The sequence below is a fragment of the Cucurbita pepo genome, unplaced genomic scaffold (genome assembly GCF_002806865.2).
Source record: "Cucurbita pepo subsp. pepo cultivar mu-cu-16 unplaced genomic scaffold, ASM280686v2 Cp4.1_scaffold000213, whole genome shotgun sequence".
NCBI lineage: Eukaryota > Viridiplantae > Streptophyta > Magnoliopsida > Cucurbitales > Cucurbitaceae > Cucurbita > Cucurbita pepo.
The window spans coordinates 719-23143 of NW_019646471.1; the positions used below are offsets into that span (position 1 = coordinate 719).

The 22425-nt window shown below is 34.9% G+C and overlaps 1 protein-coding gene across 1 annotated transcript; it reads right to left on the reverse strand.

Moving 5' to 3' along the window:
- Positions 1–5485: 5485 nt before the first annotated feature.
- LOC111784489 (protein SUPPRESSOR OF npr1-1, CONSTITUTIVE 1-like) lies at positions 5486–13191 on the reverse strand (the record flags this gene model as incomplete). Its single annotated transcript, XM_023665177.1, has 8 exons — positions 12719–13191; positions 12418–12596; positions 11256–12193; positions 10884–11135; positions 9694–10775; positions 9441–9592; positions 5632–5720; positions 5486–5547 (listed from the first exon to the last, which is right to left on the reverse strand). Coding segments are annotated over exons 1-8 (3227 nt in total), but the record flags the coding sequence as incomplete, so codon positions are not given.
- Between the last annotated feature and the right edge of the window lie 9234 nt (positions 13192–22425).

A 22425-nucleotide genomic window follows, 5' to 3' on the forward strand; every position in this document is an offset into this window, starting at 1 on the left:
GACGAATGGAAAACCGCGTTCAAAACTATGTTTGGATTGTATGAATCATTTGTTATGCCTTTTGGGTTAACTAATGCTCCGAGTACATTTATGCGCTTAATGAATCACGTTTTGAGAGAATATTTAGGAGAGCATGTTGTTTTATATTTTGATGATATTTTAATTTATTCAAAGACTTTGCATAAGCATGTGGAGCATGTTAAGTTAGTTTTGATTACACTTAGAAAAGAGAAACTTTATGCTAATTTTAATAAGTGTAGTTTTTGCATAGAAAAAGTTAACTTTCTTGGCTTCATTGTTGGTCAAAACGGAGTAGAAGTAGATGAAGAGAAAGTTAAAGCAATTAAGGATTGGCCAACACCACAAAATGCAAGTGAAGTTCGTAGTTTTCATGGGTTAGCTAGCTTCTATAGGAGATTTATAAAAGATTTTAGCACTATAGTTGCACCATTGAATGACTTATTGAAAAAGAATGTTGTTTTTAAATGGGGAGATATGCAAGAGAATGCATTCAATGAGCTTAAGAATAAATTAACCAATGCACCATTACTTGTCTTGCCTAGCTTTGATAAAACTTTTGAAATTGAGTGTGATGTAAGTGGTTTGGGCATAGGTGCTGTTTTGATGCAAGATGGAAAACCCGTAATGTATTTTAGTGAAAAACTAAATGGGGCAGCATTGAACTATCCTACCTATGATAAAGAATTGTTTGCTTTAGTTCGCACATTGCAGGTGTGGCAACACTACTTATGGCCTAGAGAATTTGTGATCCACTCTAATCATGAAAGCTTCAAGTATCTTAAGGGTCAAAGCAAACTGAACCGTAGGCATGCAAAGTGGGTGGAGTTTATTGAAACATTTCCGTATGTCATCAAATATAAGCAAGGTAAGAATAATGTGGTAGCTGATACATTTTCTAGAAGGTCCAATCCTTTTACCTCTCTCAGTGTAAAAATTCTTGGATTTGAGCATATTAAAGAATTATATCCACATGACCAAGACTTTGGAATTATTTATGCATCGTCTTACAAAAACAGCTGTAGATGATTATTATGTGTTTCATGAATTCTTATTTAAGAAAAGTAAGCTTTGTATTCCTAAATGCTCTATCAGAGATTTGCTTGTGTTGCTTGTAAAAGAAGCACATGGTGATGGCTTAATGGGACATTTTGGAATTAATAAAACTTATAATATGTTGCATGAACACTTCTTTTGGCCGAAAGTGAAGCATGATGTTCATAAGTTTTGTAGTCAATGCTTTAAATGCAAAGAAGCTAAATCTAGATCACAACCAAATGGATTGTACACTCCTTTGAATGTACCTAATGAACCTTGGACTAATATATCTATGGATTTTGTTCTGAGTTTACCGTACACTAAAAAGGGTAAAGATAGTATTTTTGTTGTGGTAGACAGATTTAGTAAGATGGCTCATTTTATTGCATGTAACAAGACGGACGATGCAAAACATGTTGCTGACTTATTTTTTAGGGAAGTAGTAAGATTACATGGAATCCCTAGAATAATTGTTAGTGACAGGGATGCTAAATTTCTAAGTCACTTTTGGAAAGTATTGTGGGGTAAATTGGGTACCAAATTGTTGTTTTCAACTACATGTCATCCTCAGACGGATGGACAAACTGAGGTAGTTAATAGAACATTAGGAGCATTTCTTAGGGCTATTATTTCTAAGAATATTAAGTCTTGGGATGAATGTTTGCCATTTGTAGAGTTCGCATATAATAGAGCAATTCATAGTACAATTCATTGTTCTTCTTTTGAAGTTGTTTATAGATTTAATCCACTTACGCCTCTTGATTTGCTTCCTATTCCTTCTAATATGTTTGTGAGTGACCCACAAATTTTTAACTTGGTGACTGGGTTTGGATACATTTTTGCAAAGATTAAACTTGGTGATGGATACATTTTTGCAATCTCAACGGAAGACAAAGTTACATCCAAGAGGGGATGGCCCTATGGCCCTTATCAAGTCCTTGAAATATTTAATAAATGATGGTTTTTGATGTAGGTGATGATTTTTCTGATTCGTCCTTCTCAAGAGGGGAAGATGATAAGGGGAAGATGGGGATGACCCTTATCAAGTCCTTGAAATATTTAATAAATGATGTCTCTTAGCTTGATCACATCTTTTGCATACAGTTCGACGTCGACACTCGCACCGACGCCATGTCCACTCAATTCATNAATCACGGGAAGAAGATTCAACAAACATCAAGGGAAGAAGATTCAACAAACATCAAACATTCATTCTTAATCTACAAAATTGGACTCAACAACAGGGTTTGAACCTTTCACTCAATAGATTTCAAGTTTATTTCTTTAGCCACTCAAACATTGAAAATTTTTATTGTTTTTTTGTTTTCATTTTGCAATGGTCAAATGGTCAAAATTGACTTCGTCTTTTGTGGAGATTAAAGGGGGTCGGGATTGAATCCCTGCCACAAACGTCTTTTGTCGGGATACTATAAATACGCACAATATGTTATGTAAAAATCAAATTCGTGGATGAATGTAATTCATATCTCAAATTGAGACGTTTCCCTTAGAAATCTGAGCATCATATTTGTCATTTATAAGTTTCAAGCAAATCTTGTGGTAGAATTGCACCCGAGTCATTCAATCAAATCTTGATCAAGTTACATTGTGTGTGGAATGACTCAATTTAGAACAAGGTTTCCAAATCTTGCTTCTAGATCTTCGATCATAAGTAAGAGGTAATTTAATTGTATTCTTATCTCTTGGTTTAGGGTTTCCAAATCTTGCTTCTAGATTGAAGAGGTAATCTAATTCTAGCCTTATCTCTTGGTTGATCCAAATTTTGTATAAGAAGGTGTTAATTATTTGATTCAAGGGTTCTTGCTTCAATAAAAGCTTGTATCGTTGGCTGAGGATTAGGGTTGCTTTATCATTTTTTGCTTCAATTTCTAACTTAAAAGATAAGTTGAAAGAAAGATCTAGAGACCGCATTAAAAGTTTGTAGAAAAACTTTTGTTCTTGCCCGAGATAAACCTAGAAAATTCTTATTAGTTGAGATGATTCAGACATTTTTTAGACCTTGATTTCTTCATGAAACCTCTTCGTTATCTTTCTTACAAGCTTGAAAATTGGTATTGGAAGAATGAATCCTTACGTAGACCCCCAATTTCTTAATTCTTTCTCTTGGTCTCTTGCCCAAATTACGCAAAAATTAGGGTTATTGGGCAATTTGATGAGGAGCTCCTCACCTCCGACTTCATGAATCTTCTCCTTTTGTTGCTATGAAGGTAAATGAATAGGCCTTACCCAATGAGCTTTCGTGTAGGAAATAAATTTTGGATTATTCCCTTTTAAGCTTTAATCGGGCCGTATAAAATTTTTCTTGATTACTCTCAATCCTCCTAAGCTCCTAACTCTTGGTGGCTTCATGAAAAATACTCCCCTCAACTCGAGGAAACATTTGGCATAGGTGGGAAAGGATGAATTTGTTCATAGCATCCATGGGAAAGGATGAATTTGTTCATAGCATCCAATTGCATTTTAAAGCTTTTGCCTTCCCATGACTATGAAAGCTTGTTGGGGAGCTTATTTAGAATGGGTAGGAAATGGTTAGAAGGAAAATAGTTAACCATAGCCCTCGAATTTAGAAAACAAATATGAGGAAGAGACCCAAAAATGAATTGCTTCTATTTTGTGAATGGAGGCTTAACTGTAACACCCGCTCATCGACAACTCGATTCGCAGGAGTTACCACTGACATCGACAATACACTTTGACAACCAATCATAAATTTCCAAACATTTTCAAAATATCAAGCAAGACATTTAAAATTAGTATCATTTAAAACTTAAAACAACCAACCTAAATTCTTGACCGTAAAAGCATAATTATTCAATTAGACCCATATATGGATTTCTAATAGTCTCTGGCCCGCTGGTCTCGTTCTCGGTTGGCCTACATCATCTAAATCTGAAAAGAAAAGTTAAAATAATTTTGATGAGTAATTAAATTACCGAGTAAAATTATCTTTCATGAGTTATAACTAATCTTTCCAAGTGTTTTTAAGTTTTTTTTAGCTATTTACTCCTTATTAGGGTCATCTGTTCATTAATGAGGTATCTCAGCTACCTCCAGCTCAAGTTACTGACTCTCTCTATATGCTTATCTAGAATTTTTGGACTCGTATGTAAGACTCGTTCTCGGTCAAATATGACCCGTCTACTAATTTCTCTGGTGGCCTGTACATCTCATATACCAACGGTTAGGAGTACTCATTCTCTCTGATTTAGCACACAGTGTGTTGGTCAGGAACTCCGCGAGAATTAGTAGACTACAATATTCATATAAATAGGTCATGGCTCAACAATCTATAAGCATATCCTAGAGTCATAACATTTCCATTAACTTGCATAGTGTCACGGTCATGCTTGTCCAAGACATGTTACCCATGGCCGCATGCTCATGACACGCCGAAACCTTTGCCTTGTACTACTTTATTGCTTTCTTTTACCGCTTTCATGTTATATTATTTCTTTTCTGTTTTCTTTAAGAGTATGACGTTTCGGTAATGTCATGGCTCCGCTTAGTAGACATGAAATGCCTCAAAATGTACTATAGGGGATACGACTAGTTGTCAATTTTTCCCTACCCGATAGTTATATGCAGTGAGCAATTGTTGTTGCCCTTTTTGCTTACATTCCCATATAACACCAATTTCAATTTCTCTCTCTCGCTTTCAAAACTCTCTTTATAAAACCTCTCTCCCCCGCTTTCTGACCTGAGGTTTGTATTCACGTTGCCCAACCGCAAGCAACGTAACTCGAAGTAGACTTGACCCACTCAATCTTGAGAGTGGGTGCCGCACAATCGCCAAATCTGCTGTCTAGAAACCGCGATTGTGGCACATAACATACTCACATATGATACGGGTTTCCATATAATTATAACGTTCGACACATAGAACATTCCAGAATCATTTATAACATGCTTACTTCACAGGCAAGCAGTCACAATACACAAATAGACATTCAATATCATCAAAACACATATCGACCTACTAAGTTCTTAATCATGTAATCAACATACTCAGATGTTGCAAAACAAGTTAAGAACTAGTTTAAGGAACTCGATATGTTACCTCGTTTCCAACTCATTTTCCCTTGGATGTACATTTAATAGGGTATTTCAACACAATTTCTTCTAATTAGACCTATATTTTACAATTTTAAAGGTAAGTATAGGCTAATCTTGATAGAACAGGTCAAAAGGAGTGAACAGGACAAACCGAGATCCGAAACACTGGCTCACGTGCACTAACTTGCCAACCTTCCCTGCCTCACGCACCTGGGATTCGCCCAGTCACACCCCCAGACGCAGCCTTCCCACGTGCCTCACGTGTCTCTCATGCGCTCGTCTTCAACCTCGCGTTTTCTGCAATTTTTTCCAACTTTTCCGTTAATACCCGTTGTATCCCTAAGTCATATCTTACTTGTAAAATCCGAATTTCATCTCGATTTCTTCTACAACATTATAGATCCCTTTATTATGAATCTAAAAAGCCATATTTCATAACTTATTAGGTGATATAGACCAAGATATTGAGATTTAAAGATTTGGTAATATGGGTTTTCTCACCTTTGGTAGTTCTCCAATACCAGATGAAGACCACGAATTTCCCTCGAAGAAAGTTTCTGCAAACATCCTACTAGCCTCTTCCTTGCTCCCTATCACAAATATTCACAAATCACCGATTATTTAAAGATTCCCAATTTTAGTCTTCCTCCCCTGTTTCCCCCTTTCTTTTCCTCCTTTACCAGCTCACGGAAACTTCTCCTATTCTTCCTTTCACCAACGTCTCCTCTCCCATTTCTTCCATTGAAATTACTTATTTCGGTCGATTGTCAGTTCCCTTAATTTCTTTATTTGGATTTTTTTTAACTTTCTTCTCATACCTTAAACTTATTCAAGTTATCTTAACCTTAACCTTACTTGGAGTTTTACACTATTGTCTTATTGTCTCAGAAAGCATGAAAGAAATATTCTAAGCATCACCTTGGTTATTCTTGGGTGTCGAGGAGGTCCACTAGGCTCCTAGGGAAACTATGTGGCTTAATGCAGACTTTCGATTCTATGGTACACTGTTCCAACTCCTCGTGTCTTTCTTAGTCTAAGAGCACTAGGGTCTAAACTCTATGGTCGTCGCTCACGATCCTAAGGTACTCAGTCTTTTAGAAGGCCATGACCTAGGCCATTACCTAGATGCTCTAACTCTAGCGCTCTAGTTCTAGCTCTCTGAGGATAAACACGTTTTATAGGGAGAACACAATCAATCGTTTGGAGCTAAACATACTATAACATGCATTCATACAAGTTCAACATGGAGAGATCCATCAATTTCTCGAAGCACGGACAAAAATAGCACATCCTCCTTTCTAACACAGTGGAAAGACATTAAAGTCAGCATGCATAATAAATTCTCATCCTAGGGGCATTTCGCTAATTTTCTGTGTATTTTCATTATCAAAATGACTTTCTAAGGTCCTAAACATGCATATTTTAACAATCTAAGATAAGATATGCTAGCATGCTAGCATGTCCTAGTGATCCCTATAAGTATTGATTGAGAAAGGTTTGAGTGACTACTTATATGGATGACGTATGCATTTCCAAGCTAACTTTTCCACACGTTAAGAAGCTCCAAAATTTCTTAAGTTTCTCAGGAAGGACCTTATCAAGTCATAATAAGGATAGTAACAAAGTCTGGAGGGACATGCATACTACGCTTGTGACATATGGCACGCTCTCATTTGCACGTTCTCCTACCACATCTCAGGTTCGATCTCTTGTGGGCATACAATTTTTTTAAAAAAAATTGTCATCGCGGGTCACCGGTCATATCGACAGAAATGGGTTGGACCCTCCCCTGTAATATTAAATAATATTAAATAATAATAATAATAAAAATAGTCAAAATAATAAAAATAATAATAATTCATAATTAAATAACTAAAAATGATTACTTAAAAATAAAAATAAAAATAAAATTTACCCACCACTCTCCACTAATACATATTTTTACTATTATAAAATTTACCCACCACTCTCTACGGTTGGCATTGAAATAACTACTTTCTCAACATTTTCTTTAAACAATGCTACACTTCCATTTCATTTCTCAACGTGGAGGGAAGGTCTTGCAAGCTACCAATAGAGATGTTTACCGGGTGAGGATGGAGACGCCTTCCATTTCATTCCTCATTTCGGTCCAGTTTCTAATTTATTTTTATTTTTTTAATATAATCTTTATTAAAAAATTGTAACAAAAATTATAATAAATCAATATATTTTGTAACAAAACGCATATATAAAATATTGTACCATCCTAATATCTAAAATTTCAACTTTTAATATTACAACATAGTTTTTAATAATTTAAAAAAATCTACCGAGTCTTTTGAGTTTAAATATATAATTATAGTCTCAAAATTAACTAATTCATTTTTTTTTTAATATAGCCAACAAGAATATATATATATTAAGTGGGATGGGCCGAGAATTGGGTGAGGATGGGGATAGAGAATATAATCCCATCCCTACCCCATTTATCTAACGGGGAAAATGTTTCCCACTCTCTTCCTGTCTAAATAGGAAATTCCCTTCTCGTTCAGGTTGGAACCCATTTCCGCAAGTAAAAATAGATATCTCAAATTACGAACAACAATAGCGGGTAAATAGACCATTAAAAACCCATTCAAAAAGAACCGAACACAATAAGATGATATGATATCAAATATCAATATACCATAAAAAGTAATATTATTAATGATAATATAATATTAAAATTATTAGTATTTTAACGAACATATGTGGACATAGACATCCCATCAAGTGGACGAACTAGTATTTATAAGTTTGTAGAAACTACCAAACCTAAGGAACTGTCAAGAAAATGCACCCACACGCATTTATGTCTTAAATTTGGACTCCTCTCGTTATTAAGAGCCCATGCGTTTGCTTTGAGTTTTAGAGGAGGAGATACTCGATCCAATTTCACCAATCATCTTGTCATGGCTTTGCGGTAAAAGTGTGTCAATGTCTTCATAGACCACAAGCTCGAAAGGGATGAACTAATTTTTTAATCTCTTTTTCAATCTAAATAGGAGCTTTTATTTCTATGGTTATATTCTTTCAAAATTATGCATCTTTTCTAATAATAGAAGGTAAGAAATTGAAGGACCAATTTTTTTTTTCTTCCAATTTTGTATAATGTGGATCCATGATTGTACGAAAACAAACCAGAAATTTTGGAGAAACATTGACCAAACATCAAGCTTATCTCAAGACGAAAATCCAAATTTATTAGGAAGCTTTAACTGCTGCTAACTTACCAGACCTAAGTATATATTCTTAATATTAAAGGATTAATTGGACTTGTCATTTTTAACTTTAATTATGTGGTTAACAAGGTATGACCGAAATGAAGCTAATATTATTCAAGACATTGTTAAAGAAGCATTGTGTATATTAAAACGTACTTGCACACCCTTATATCTAGAAAGTACAAAGTTATACTTCCAGCCACAACCAAAATGTTTTGATACTAATTGTTGTACCTTAACGCCACAACCAAAATGTTCTGAGTATGTTGTACCCAAATGTGAAAATCAAAATGCTCTGATACAACTTGTTGTGCCCTACTGCCACAACCAAAAAACGCATACTCAATTGTTGTAGTCGAAGCCACAACCAAAGTGCTATGATACCAATTGTTGTACCCAAAGCTTTGATACCACTTGTTGTAGCCAAAATGCCACAACAAAAAAAGTTATGATACCCAATTGTTGTAGCATAGGCGGAAGCAAGATCGATTGCACTCACACACCCACAAACAGAAACTAAACAAAGAGACACAAAGATTTACGTGGTTCGGAGAGAAGAAATTTCCCTACAGGGGTGGTAGCCAATCTCACTATAACCAAAGTGTTTAAAGTGTATCTCTCACATTCTCACACTATAAATTCTCTTACAAAGTTTATCCCAATTGACTATTGGCAAATACAAAATGACAATGACTCTACATTACTCCACACAAACCCACATGACTCCACACATCAAAACAATGTTATACACGCCTTTATATAGGCATAACAATACTAATTCTTGAACAAAAAAAAATGAGACTAGTAATAAATATGATTATGAACTAAATGAGAGTCTGTATCGTCCATTTACTATAGAAGTTTCCAGAAAATTTATTAGACGAATGTTTCCAATAAAAATTGTTTGTTCTTGCCTATCCTTGGTTTTCCAAATTAATGGTGCGAATTAATAACCAAGATAAATAAGAATATTAATTAAAATGATTATAAACTAAACGAGATTTAATTACCAAAATGAATGAGAATTATAACAATTCATTTTCATGGCAATTTACAACCTATCACCATCACTGCCGCCATCCTCCATCGTCATCACTTCATCATTCACCAACCTCTCATTAGAACTCTCAATTCCAAGGCTTTTAATACACGACATCAACCCGTCGACGCCGTTGCAAGCATTGTCGATTAACCAACCCCATTCGAGTCCTTCCTCGCTGCGAACAACCAGGAAGGAAGAGGAATATGATACATACAAATCTTAAAAAAAAAATGCAATATGAATAAAGAAAAATAAAATGGGAAGAGATGAACCTGCTTGTTTAATATTATATCATCAACGTTGTCTCGACTTTTGGCCAAAGATTCACAACTAATGGCATCCAATTCTTGTGTACACATAGGGAGGTTTGGAATTTCTTGAAGAAACATGTCATTCCTTATTCGGAGATTCTTTAAGGACAAAAACTTAGGGAGACATGAGAATTTGTTACCCGACAAGAATAGAGAAGATAAGAAAGGGGTGACTTCACATAAAGCTTTCAAAAAATCAGTATTTGATATGGTGCATTTTTCAAGAACCAAGTAATGGTGTTCATAAAACATAGGCTCCCTTTTGAAACTGCTAAATGAGGAAATTCTGAACTCGACAAAGTTTCCATGATTTGAAGAAGAGCATGTTGGATGGATAATTGAGTCCCAAGTGAGGGGTAGCATTTCAAATCTAGAACACCCACCAAGGCTAAGTTCTCGAAGATTGTGTAACAAATAAATGGTATTAGGAATGGAGATGAGGTTTGTACAACCGTGAAGGTCTAAATCAAAGAGCGCTGTAAGGTACCTAATTGAGGAAGGAAGCTCCTTTATGGCTGTAAAACTCAAATCCAACCGTACTAAAGATTTCATGTTTTCAGCAATTTCTGGAAACGTTTCAAGCTTACAGCACCCAGAGAGATATAAATATTTAAGGGACTTTAATTCGAGGTAGCTTGGAAGCATTTCAAGGTTGGTGCATCCTCTAAAGTCCAACTTAATGAGACTATCCAAAGATCCAATAGACTCGTGAATCACTCTTAAATTTGTACAGTTATTGAGATACACTGTTTCAAGGCTTGATACTGCAGAGAAGTCGGGAAGTTCCTCAAGTTTATTGCAATAAGAGAGATTCAAAACTTTAAGAGACTTCAACATGAAGTAGCTTGGAAGCCTTTTAAGGTTTGAACAATGATTAAGGTCTAACGTAATAAGCTTACCAAGAGAAGCAACTGATGTCGGAATTATTCTTAAATTTGTGCAGTGGCTGAGATACAATTCTTCCATGCTTGATGATGGAGAGAAGTCAGGAATTTCCTCTAATGAAGTAGAGTAACTAAGATCAATGAGCTTCAACCTTTTACAATCCTGAAATACATGGAAAAGAAATAAAAAAAGAGTAAATAGTGATCCAACATAATCGATCAATTTTTTTAAAAGAAAATCTTCCAATCACAAAAGTAGAAAGATAATTACCTTAAATTCTTTCTCAAAATTTCTGATGAGACTATGTGGTAAACTTAATCCGACAAGATTTTTCGTAATAAAGCAAGACCGCAAAGATTGCTGAGTAAATCCATGCCACGTAATCCATTTTAAGTTAGGCGGTAGATATTCAAGATTTGTAAAAAAACTTGCATTTCGAACCATAAGTAATTCCAGATTTTTCATGTTTTTAAAAGCTCGTGGATCCACGTCCAAACTTTTGGGATTAACTGCATCAGTTCCCTGCAAACTCGTAAATTTAACAATTTAATATTACTTATAACTTACTTTGACAAACATGAGTCTATCACCAAACATTGGAAACAAGTAAAATAAACAAAGTTTGGGGTAAGTGTTACTCACTGAATTATCCATAAACACCTTCAGAACATCTTCTTTCAACCACAATCTACTCCTTTTTCCCGGCTTAGAAGATTCACTATTGATTATTGTATGACCCATTTGTTGTATTAAATCATGCATTTCCACCTTATCATTTTCAACCGTAATAAGTGAAAGATCATCAAGGACGGTAAGTCCATAATCTGGATTGAGATGACATGCCTTTAAAGTATACCTAACGTAGTCAATTTTTTCTCCCACTAGGAAACAAGAAATATCAAGGAAAATCTCCTTTTCTTTCTCTTCAAGCTGATCAAAACTTTTTTGAAGAATATCTTTAATGCCTATTTTCAAAGAGTTTTCAAATTCATCTAATATGCTTCTCCATCGTGTTTGGTCGTTTCTTTTATAAAGAAAAGAACCCAAAACAACCAGAGCTAAAGGATGACCCTTACAATAACTTGTAGCACGTTCGGAAAGGTCTGAGTAATCACTTGGTGGATGACTTTTTTTAAAAGCATGCCAACTAAAAAGTTTAAGGGCGTCGTCGTGATTCATTCCTCGAATACCATACATTTGATCAAATTCATGGATAGAAAGTAAACGTTTGGCAATTGTTGTCACAATGATTTTAGTACCAGGACCAAACCAATCACGCCCACCAACCAATGCTTCTAACTGCTCAAGCTTATCCACATCATCCAGAGCTATAAGAACTTTCTTTGAACGAAGTCTATTCCTTATAATGTTGATTCCTCTGTCAAGATTGCCGACCTTCAAATCTTCTTTTAAGATCTCATGGAGTAGGTGTTCCTGTAGCTGAACGAGGCCATTGAATTGCTTTGAAACTTCCCTAACTTTTGATAGAAAGCAGGCCGCTTCAAATTGGTAAGCTATTTTGTTGTATAAAGCTTTAGCCAAGGTGGTCTTTCCTATGCCACCAATTCCATATATCCCCACTGTGAATGTTTGATTAATCCACCACACCTAAATGGTGTGAAAGTTATCTTATTTATAATCAAATAAATTACAAGGATATGGAAATAGTAATAAATGGAAATAACAATAAATGGAAAGATACCCATGGCAGCAATAAGGCAAATATCTAATATTTGCCTTATAATAAAATATCAAATATAATATATATGGTAAACTATAATTTATTACTAAATATCCTTAACACCCACCATGTACACGCCATTATTAGGCTCATGTTGTGTCCAACAATGGGAATGAAACCTCATATTTTCTAGTTGAGAATCAATTCCAACCGGATATTTTCCTGTATATAAAGGCGTGCAAGTGTGATTTAATATAGACAACACTTTTTTAACGATGTCTTGAATAAGTTCAGCTTCCTTCCTGTTATTAAGCATGTAATCATTCTGAAATTAAAAATGAAAAATATTCTACGAAAGAAATAAACAAGTACTTAAATGATATGTTCAGACAAAACAAATCTTTTAAGGATCAAGAATAAATACCTAGTTCCGAGATCCCATCCAGATAAGTTAGCAGCATTAGTTAAAGCTTCCCTCCAAATTTGGATTTTTTTTTCGAACTTAGCTTGATGTGTGACTAATGCTTCTCCAAAACTTCCTGTTTGCTTTCGTATATCCAATGGATCCACCTTATAGAAAATTGGCCAAACTATTTGGCCTTTGCATTTTTTACACTCGATTATTTTCACCAATTCATCCAGACACCAAGAAGAAGATGCATAATTTTCAGAGAATATAACAATAGAAATCAAATCTCCCTCTATAGATCGGAAAAGGGATTCAGAAATTTTCTCACCCCTATTGAGCTTGTCATCAATGAAGACATTGACTCCCTTTTGCCTTAAAGCCATGTCAAGATGACCAGTGAAATTGGATCGAGTATCCTCTCCTCTAAAACTCAAAAACACATCATAACTACACTCAAAATTTGAAAACAAAGGGGATAATTCGTCCATAGCAACGAAGAACCCCAATTTCGAAAATGTGGGAGAAACACTTGAATTTAGACCGTTTTGATTGAAATTTGTTTGGGTGAAATTGTAATGATACAAGTAGTAGACATAATAAGTGCTGGTGAAATTTCTCGACGGTTTCTTGGCTTTGCCTTTTGAAGTTCTTTGATATATTATTAGAAAGTCAAAAAGCTTGGAAGTTTCTGTGAAATTATTGATAAGAGATGGTCTTAATAAACTATCAAAGGTATTTATATCCATCTATATTTTAATTTGCTTATAATAATAATTTGCTTATTGATTCTAAGAAGAAAAGGATTCTATTTTAATTTATACCCAAATGATCCGTTTTTACTTCGTTGAATCAGTCTCCGATAAAAGATGCTTTTTTTCATACTTCTGTTATTCGACTTATGTCGGCAATTTTTTATGTGAATTCAGCGGGTCATCCTATCCTTCCTATGGATTCCCCCACCGATCAAGTGACATACCAACCATGCCCCTTCCTTTTCTCCTACTTTCATCCTTCCGTTGTTCATTCTATACAAATAGTTGAGTGAAAACTCGTTCTCTCGAATTCAAAAAAGAAAAGAGGGGCCGATTGAAGTGGCAGAGGCCTATACTAAAGGTAGAAAGAAAGATAGTTAAGGTTACCAAGTCAGGTCAGCTGGTTAAAGAAAGAAAGTTTAGCTATGAAATCACTTAGCCAAATTAATTAATAAGTAGTAGGTAGTAAGGTGTTGGTACAGAGTTGCATCAACCGTAGAATATACACTAAGCGACAAACTGAATCTCTTTTTCTATTCTATTGACTTACCCACCATATTTCACAACTAATTGATTGATGAACCACTAGTAGGCCGCTTAGAAAGGAATAGTTCTTATTGGATCCATATTCTGAGGAAAAAAAATGATAGTACAAGAACAAAAATAAACATTTTTAATTAAAGATACCAAAATCAACTCGAGTAACTAAAATAATATTTTAATAACCTTAATCTTAATAACCTTAATCTTAATTTTTTTTTTCTTTTGTTTCAAAATTGTCTTTAAACGTGTAAATTTTGCATTTATTTATACCCTTAACCTTAAAAAAAAAAAAAAAAAAAAAAAAAAAAAAAAAAAAAAAAAAANTTTATTATATTTAGAGGGGAGATTTTAATTTTGTAACTTCGTGAGATTTTGTGGAATTTTGTACTTTAAATTGAATTTTTTGTTTCTTTTTTCAAATAAATATAATTTTAAAGAAACGGATTATTTGAATGTTAAAATTTATTGTATTTATATTTAGACATACTTACTTTATTTTACTTGAATAGAGGTGAAAAATAGTGGAACAAATAAAGAAAATAAGAATATTTTTTATTAAAAAATTAAGAGTATTAATGGTACTCGTTGAATACTGGCTTTTGACTAATTGAAGGGGCCTTTCGAATTTCCTAAAGGCAAAATAGCTATTGTCTCGGTTCGTTATTTTATCACATATGGATTTGACAAAATGTGTTCCATGAAATTTTTGGACGATTTCCTTAGCTTTGTCTTTTTATTTTTAATTAGAAATTTCACCTTCCACATGACTTAAAGAGAAAGCATCAAAGTCAATAAGCTTGGAAGTTTGGGAGAAATTATTTATAATAGTTAATTAATAGAAATAATTTATTAATTTTGTATCGTTAGAGCTCATAATGGTAAGTCTATAAGATTTTGTTGCAAAATCCTAATAACATTAAAATGATCGAGTTTGTCGTACGAAAAATAAAATTTGAAATATTTAAATTAATATTTAATATATATTACAAATAAAATATATGGAAGAAATGTATGTATATAAAGATTCACTTAGAATGTTATTACAAGTGAATGGATTAATTATATCATAGTTACATAAAGATTCAAATGAGTTAGATGTACATTCCAAATTAGAAAATTTTCTTCAAAAGTTGTGTGAATTTTCTTTCAATATACTCCGTTAATAATATCTTGTGGTAAAGATTTGACTCACTATAACATAAGAATTTTTGAAATTTCACCATAACGATCACGATGTTGGTGACAACAGAAAACTGAAGTGAGATTGAGAGGAGGAGTGATTTGAATGATGGGGAGGGAGGTCCTTTTATAGGGAGATTCTCGGAGTTTGTTGAGATTTGTGTGGATGAAATTGAATTCACCTCCTCCTTCTCTTCGGCAGCAACTCATTCAACTCATTCAAACTCTATTATTAGCTTCAACAACTCATTCAAACTCTATTATTAGCTTCAACACCCTCCCTTAAACTGAATTCTGCGGAAATCAGTTTAGGACTTCACTTCGTCATCTTGATATACATCTTGGATTCTGCACATCCCCATTTTTCTTCTAAGCTTCTCGAACAATGGTTGTTTCAAGGGCTTTGTGAATAGATCTGCGATTTGTTCATCACTTCGGCAAAAGTTGAGTTCAATAATGCCTTCTTTACACAAATCACGCAAGAAATGAAATCGAACATCGATGTGCTTGCTCCTTCCATGCAACACAGGATTTTTAGACAACTTAATAGTTGACATATTATCACAATATATAACCGTCGTACCTGGTTGCTTATGATTAAGAATTTCAAGCATTTTTCTTAACCAAATTGCTTGGCACGAGCATGCTGCTGCTGCCACAAATTCTGCTTCTGTAGTTGAGAGTGTTACAATAGGTTGCTTCTTTGAAGACCAGCAAATAGCTCCTGAACTCATCATGAAAATACTTCCTGAAGTACTTTTACGATCGTCTATATCACCTGCATAGTCACTATCTGTATAGCCAACCATCTTCGGATCATCTCCTTTCTTGTAGAATACCCCCAAATCAAAGGTTCCTCTCACATAACGAAGTATCCTTCTTGCTGCATTAAGATGTTTTTCCGTTGGATGCTCCATGTAACGACTTATCATACTAACCGCATACATGATGTCTGGTCTTGTTGAAGTTAGGTACATCAAACTTCCCACAATTTGTTTGAAGTACCTATTATCAACCTCTCGCCCGTCAATATCCTTGTGCAACTTCAAACCCAATTCTGATGGAGTTCCAAATGTGCGCTCATCCAATTTAAATCTTTCAAGTAATTCTTTAACATATTTCTTCTGACAGATAAAGTTACCTGCGGGAGTTTGAGTAACTTCTACTCCAAGAAAATATCTCATCAAGCCAAGATCTGTCATTTCAAATTCCTTCATCATGCTCTTCTTAAAAAATTCAAACATTTCTTCATTATTGCCAGTAAATATTAAATCATCAACGTATAAGCAAATAATGATAATGTTACCTTCTTTTTCAGTTTTCACATACGTATGTTCATACGGGCATTTAGTGAATCCCATCTTTTCAAAATGAGAATCAATGCGACTGTACCATGCCCTCGGAGCTTGCTTCAAACCGTACAAAGCTTTCTTCAACTTGTATACTTGTTCCTCTTTGCCTTTTTGAACAAAACCTTCTGGTTGCTCCACATATACTTCTTCTTGAAGCTCTCCATGTAAGAAGGCCGATTTCACATCAAGTTGATATATAGGCCAAGATTTCTGTGCTGCAATAGAAATTATGAGCCTGATAGTGTCTTGACGTGCCACTGGTGCAAATACCTCCTTATAATCAATTCCATACTTTTGCTTGTATCCTTTTGCAACAAGTCGCGCCTTGTACTTATCCACCTCACCGTTTTCATTCAACTTGGTTTTGAAAACCCATTTTACTCCGATTGTTTTCTGCCCTCTAGGAAGATCAGTGAGCTCCCACGTCTTGTTCTTCTCTATGGATTTGATTTCACTGTCCATAGCTTCCTTCCATTTCTTCTCCTTTACTGCTTCTTCATAGACAATTGGATCACTATCCATAAAGAATGCAAAATAACCACTATCACTTGATTCATAGTCCATCTCATAATCAATCATCCAGTTTGGTCTCTTTCTTGTTCTTGGATGTCTTTGATTATGATCATGATCTTCTTCTACTGGTTCTTCTTGTTGAGCTTGTGATGAGCTCTCTCCATGCTCATAGTGAGGCTGAATAGGGGCTTCAGTTTGTTCTTCTTCAAGATCTACAGGAATCTGCTGATTCACAGTGATCTTTTCTTCCCATGTCCAAGTCTTCTTTTCGTCAAAGACTACATCACGACTTACCACCACCTTCTTTGTCAAAGGATCATAAAGCTTGTACGCCTTAGAGGTCTCGCTTACTCCAAGGAATACACACTTCAAACTCTTGTCTTCAAGTTTCTTCCTTTTCTCATCAGGAACGTGTGCATATGCTATGCACCCAAAGATTCTAAAGTGGTCTACTGCAGGTTTTCTTCCGCTCCATGCTTCTTGTGGAGTCATATCTCTAACAGAAAAGGTAGGACTCCGGTTGAGAATGTGAACGGACCACACGACAGCTTCTGGCCAGAATTCCTTCGGGACTTCTCCTTTATTTAGTAAACTTCGAACCATGTTGAGAATGGTCCTGTTTTTCCTTTCGGCCACACCATTTTGTTGTGGTGTATATGCTGTTGTTAACTGCCTCCGTATGCCCTTCTCTTCACAAAATTGAATAAACTCGTTCGAGCAGAATTCTCCACCTCTGTCAGTTCTTAAAGCCTTGACTCTTCTTCCAGTTTCCGTCTTCATAGTAGCACAAAACTTTTTGAAGCAATCAAAGGCTTCTGATTTGGCGTGCAAGAAATAAGTCCATGTTTTTCGACTAAAATCATCGATGAGGGTCATGAAATATTTCTTGTTACCATTTGATGCTGGAGAGATGGGACCACATATGTCCGAATGAATCAACTCCAAAATTGCTTGAGCTCTTCTTGATTTTCCAGATGGAAAAGAGTTTCTTTCATGTTTTGCTACTACACAGCTCTCGCAAATTTCCGTTGGTGGAGTAATATCTGGCAACCCAGTTACCATCTTCTTTGAGGACAACGTCTTTAATCCTTTGAAGTGTAGATGACCATACCTAAAATGCCAAAGCCAGGTGGTATCTTCTTTCTTCACCATCAAACTTTTGGCAACGATATTTAACGTCAACGGATATAGACGGTTGGTGGTCATCTTCATCTTAGCAATCGATCCTCTTTTGGAGTCATAAATTTCACATTCATCATTTTGGAATGTGATCACATACCCCTTTTCTTGTAATTGACCGATACTAAGTAAGTTGGCTTTCAGATCAGGGATGTAGAATACATTAGAAATAGACTCTACAAAGCCATTTCTAGTCTTGATATCTACGGTTCCTTTCCCCATCACTTGGAGAGTTGAATTGTTGCCGAGAGAAACCGTAGTATGAAAATTTTCATCTAGAGTTGAGAAGAATTCCTTACAACCTGTCATATGATTGCTGCATCCAGAGTCTACGACCCATACACCTTGATCTGCAACCTTCATAGCATGGAATGACATTAATAATGTTTCTTCTTCTCTTCTCTCCACAAAATTGGATTGATCTCTTTTCTCCTTTTGAAGCCTGGTATAGCATTCATTTTTGTAATGTCCAAGGCGTCCACATCTGTAGCATTCCACCTTGGACTTGTCAAAGTGTCTCTTGCCTTTGTTTTCATAATCATTTCTGGCTAGGTCTACTGACCTGCCAACATCTCCACTTCTTTCTCGACTGCCTCTCCCACGACCTCTGCCTCTTCTTTGCCCTCTACCTCTAGGGCTTGAAGATTCACCTGGTGTGGATATTTTTAAGGCTGTCATCTCCTCTATTGCACTTGTACGATTGAGCCTCTGCTCATGTACTAACAGGGAGCTTTGGAGTTCATCTATTTGCATCTCTTCGACATTGTTTGCTTCTTCGATAGAACATACAATGTAATCGAACTTTGGAGTTAGTGATCGCAAAATCTTTTCTACGACCGCAACCTCCGTGATTGAACCACCATGCATCCTCATTTTACTTGCAAGACTTATAACCTTGCCAATATAATCATTCACCGTTTCTCCCTTTTGCATTTGGAGAATTTCAAAGTCTCTTCTGACGGCTTGTAGTTGAGCACGTTTTACTCTCGTTGAGCCTTGATACTTCCTCCTCATAGAATCCCAAATTTCCTTGGATGTCTTCTTCTGAAGCATTGTTTCCAAGATAGTCCTATCAATGGACTGAAATAAATAGTTCTTGACCTTCAGGTCCTTCAGCTTCGATGCTGCCAACAGTTGCTGTTGACCAGCTGAGAGTACCTCGCCTTCATTTGGCTCTTCATAACCCGTCTCCACCATATCAAAGAACTCCTTTGATCTGAGAAAATTTTCCATCAACATCGCCCAATGATCATAGTGACCATCGAACCTCGGGATGGCGGGCTGAACGTAGCTCTCAACTTGTTTTTCTGCTGCCATTTTTTTTGCTGCTACAAGATTGCTCTGATACCAGTTGTTGGTGACAACAGAAAACTGAAGTGAGATTGAGAGGAGGAGTGATTTGAATGATGGGGAGGGAGGTCCTTTTATAGGGAGATTCCCGGAGTTGGTTGAGATTTGTGTGGATGAAATTGAATTCACCTCCTCCTTCTCTTCGGCAGCAACTCATTCAACTCATTCAAACTCTATTATTAGCTTCAACAACTCATTCAAACTCTATTATTAGCTTCAACACACGATATAATTTGAATGATAGGTTTGATTAAGAGACCCGTATTTTGATTCAAAATTGTTTAGAAGTAATAATCATTTGTTTTGCGGTGAATAATTCATTCTTATTTTGGTGCATTCGTGTCCCTCACTAGCACAGAATACATCAAAATTAATGCTCATTTCGTTTGAGATTAAGTCATAAAAGGTCTACTTAGTAAGTTTTAACTAATACGTTTATAATTAACATTTGGTTAGTTTAGAAAAAAATTAAAATTTAATCTCTAGAGTTTAAAATAATAATATCTTTATTATTGGATAAAATCTCATAAACAGTCTAATAAAACCATCCTAACAAAATCTTGTAAATTTAAAACAAAATAACTAAAATTTAAATAAAATAAACAGAAGAATAAAACAATGCCTTGAAGAGTGATATCTTATAAATTTTTGTGTATAATAGATTCTTAAAGTTTCAATTTCATTTATAAAGTTATATTAGCTATAAATTTGAAAAATTATTATTATTATTTTTTTTTTTTTAAGAAAATGGTTAGTTCTTAAATTTTTTGAATCATTTATCTTTAAACTGTCTTTATCAAGAAAAGAAATCAGCATGCACCACACTAACAAAAGAAATCTCCTTCAATGAACTCATTATGAACATCTCGTGGATGATATTCATTCTTCGAAAAAGCATATCTACTAAAAAGCTTTACTCGGCCAAGTTGTAAAAAAGCATACCTCTCATGAACTCATTTATAGAGGAGAAAACTCTAACTAGCTTCCTAAACTTTTTACTCAAGTTAAAAGAACAACTAATGATCTTCCTAATTAACACATAAAACTTGGTTCACAATTTTTGGAAATATTTCATCACAGTAAAACTCAAATCTAACGACTCTAAGGATTTCATGTTTTCAGCAATATTTGGGAACATTTCAAGTTTCCAGCGGCTAGAGAGATAAATATTTAAGGGACTTTAACCCGAGGTAGTTGATATGAATTCAACTATTGACCCTTTGCATGTACCCGAATCACCAATTACAAGAAGCAAGGCTAAGAAGATACAAGAGGCCTATACATTGCATCTCCGAAGGCTAGCTAGTGTACAAGTTGAAACAAAGACTTTTGAGCCCAAAAATCTTTATAGCATTAACAAATCATTGGAAAGTGATTAGAAGACTTTGCTTTGATAGTTGAACTACCAATGAAGACAATTTATGTTTGCCTTCTTTTTTTCAATTTGTATTTACAAACTTTTATTGATAGTTGTAATTTGTAGTTGGTAGATAAACTTCATTATATTTGGGTTATCTTGTTGGCCTATTTATAGGCCGGTAATATTCATGCTTAACAATCATTCTTGAATACAAACAAAACCTTTGTGTTTTCTTCCTACCTGTTTTGGTGTTATTCTTTTTCAAACCTTGCGTTAGGTTTGATGTTTAAACAGATTCATTGAATTAGTTTTGATCAAGCTAATTCTGGAGTGAGTCATCTTGGAATCTAAGAGTGACCATCATAGATTTCAAGTTCGATCTAAGAGTCATTCATCTTCTTACCAACTCTTGGTTGCAATCAATTCGTTAAGTTATTATTATTATTATTTTTTTTTTTTTTGTGAACGTTTGCAAGGATTCCAGAAGAACCTCTAGCTTTGCAAAATCCAGCATTATTGGCACTTATCATTTGGTATCAGAGCATTTGGTCGACGTTCTTTGGCCGCTCTAGAGGTGAAATATCTTTAATGTTATTTTATTTTTCTATCAATTTTTTAGTCTCTCTCAGATTAAAAAAAAAATCAATTCGGAGAAAAAAAAAGTATTATGTTCTTATCATTTATTTGAGTTTGTTCAAAAATTTTCAAGCGCTTGATCCTTGAGATACTAATCTTAGCTTGTGAGAGTTGATCGTTGAATTGGTTATAATCAAGCTTAGAGCAAGATTGGAGCAAAAAAAAAAAAAGAAAAAATAAATAAATAAAACAAAAAAAAAACAAAAAAAAAACAAAAAAAAAAACCAGCCTTTACATTCTTGGCTTAGTAACAAAAGCCTACCTTTCACTATTAAATACAGAGTGTCCGTGAGTGAAATTTTTGTGAGAAGTGTGGAGAAGTCCCTGTTACTGATAACAAAATGTCACATAATGGAGGAGTACCACAAGTACCAGATCTTAATGCAACCATTCTTCAAGCAATTCAAGGTATGATGGAAATGATGATGAAAGATAGACAAGAAAGAAGGGCACAACAACAAAGACAAGAACAAGCATTACAAGAAGATGAAGGTATAGTTGTACAAGAAAAACAAGTTGAAGGAAGATGGAGATGAAGAAATAACCATGCAAATATTATGCAACCTAGAAGGATGGAAAGAGTACATGAAGATAGAGATGGGGGAGTTAAACTCAAAATCCCACCCTTTTGTGGAACGGCAGATTCTGAGGCATACTTGCAATGGGAAAGAAAGATAGAGCATGTGTTTGATTGCAACACCTATAGTGAAAATAAGAAGATGAGACTTGCTATTGCCGAATTTACCAATCATGCTGGTGATTGGTACCAACATCTCAAATCCAAGAGAAGAAGAAAAGAGGAGGATCCAATAGAGACTTGGGAAGAACTTAAAGAAGCCATGAGAAAAAGGTATGTTC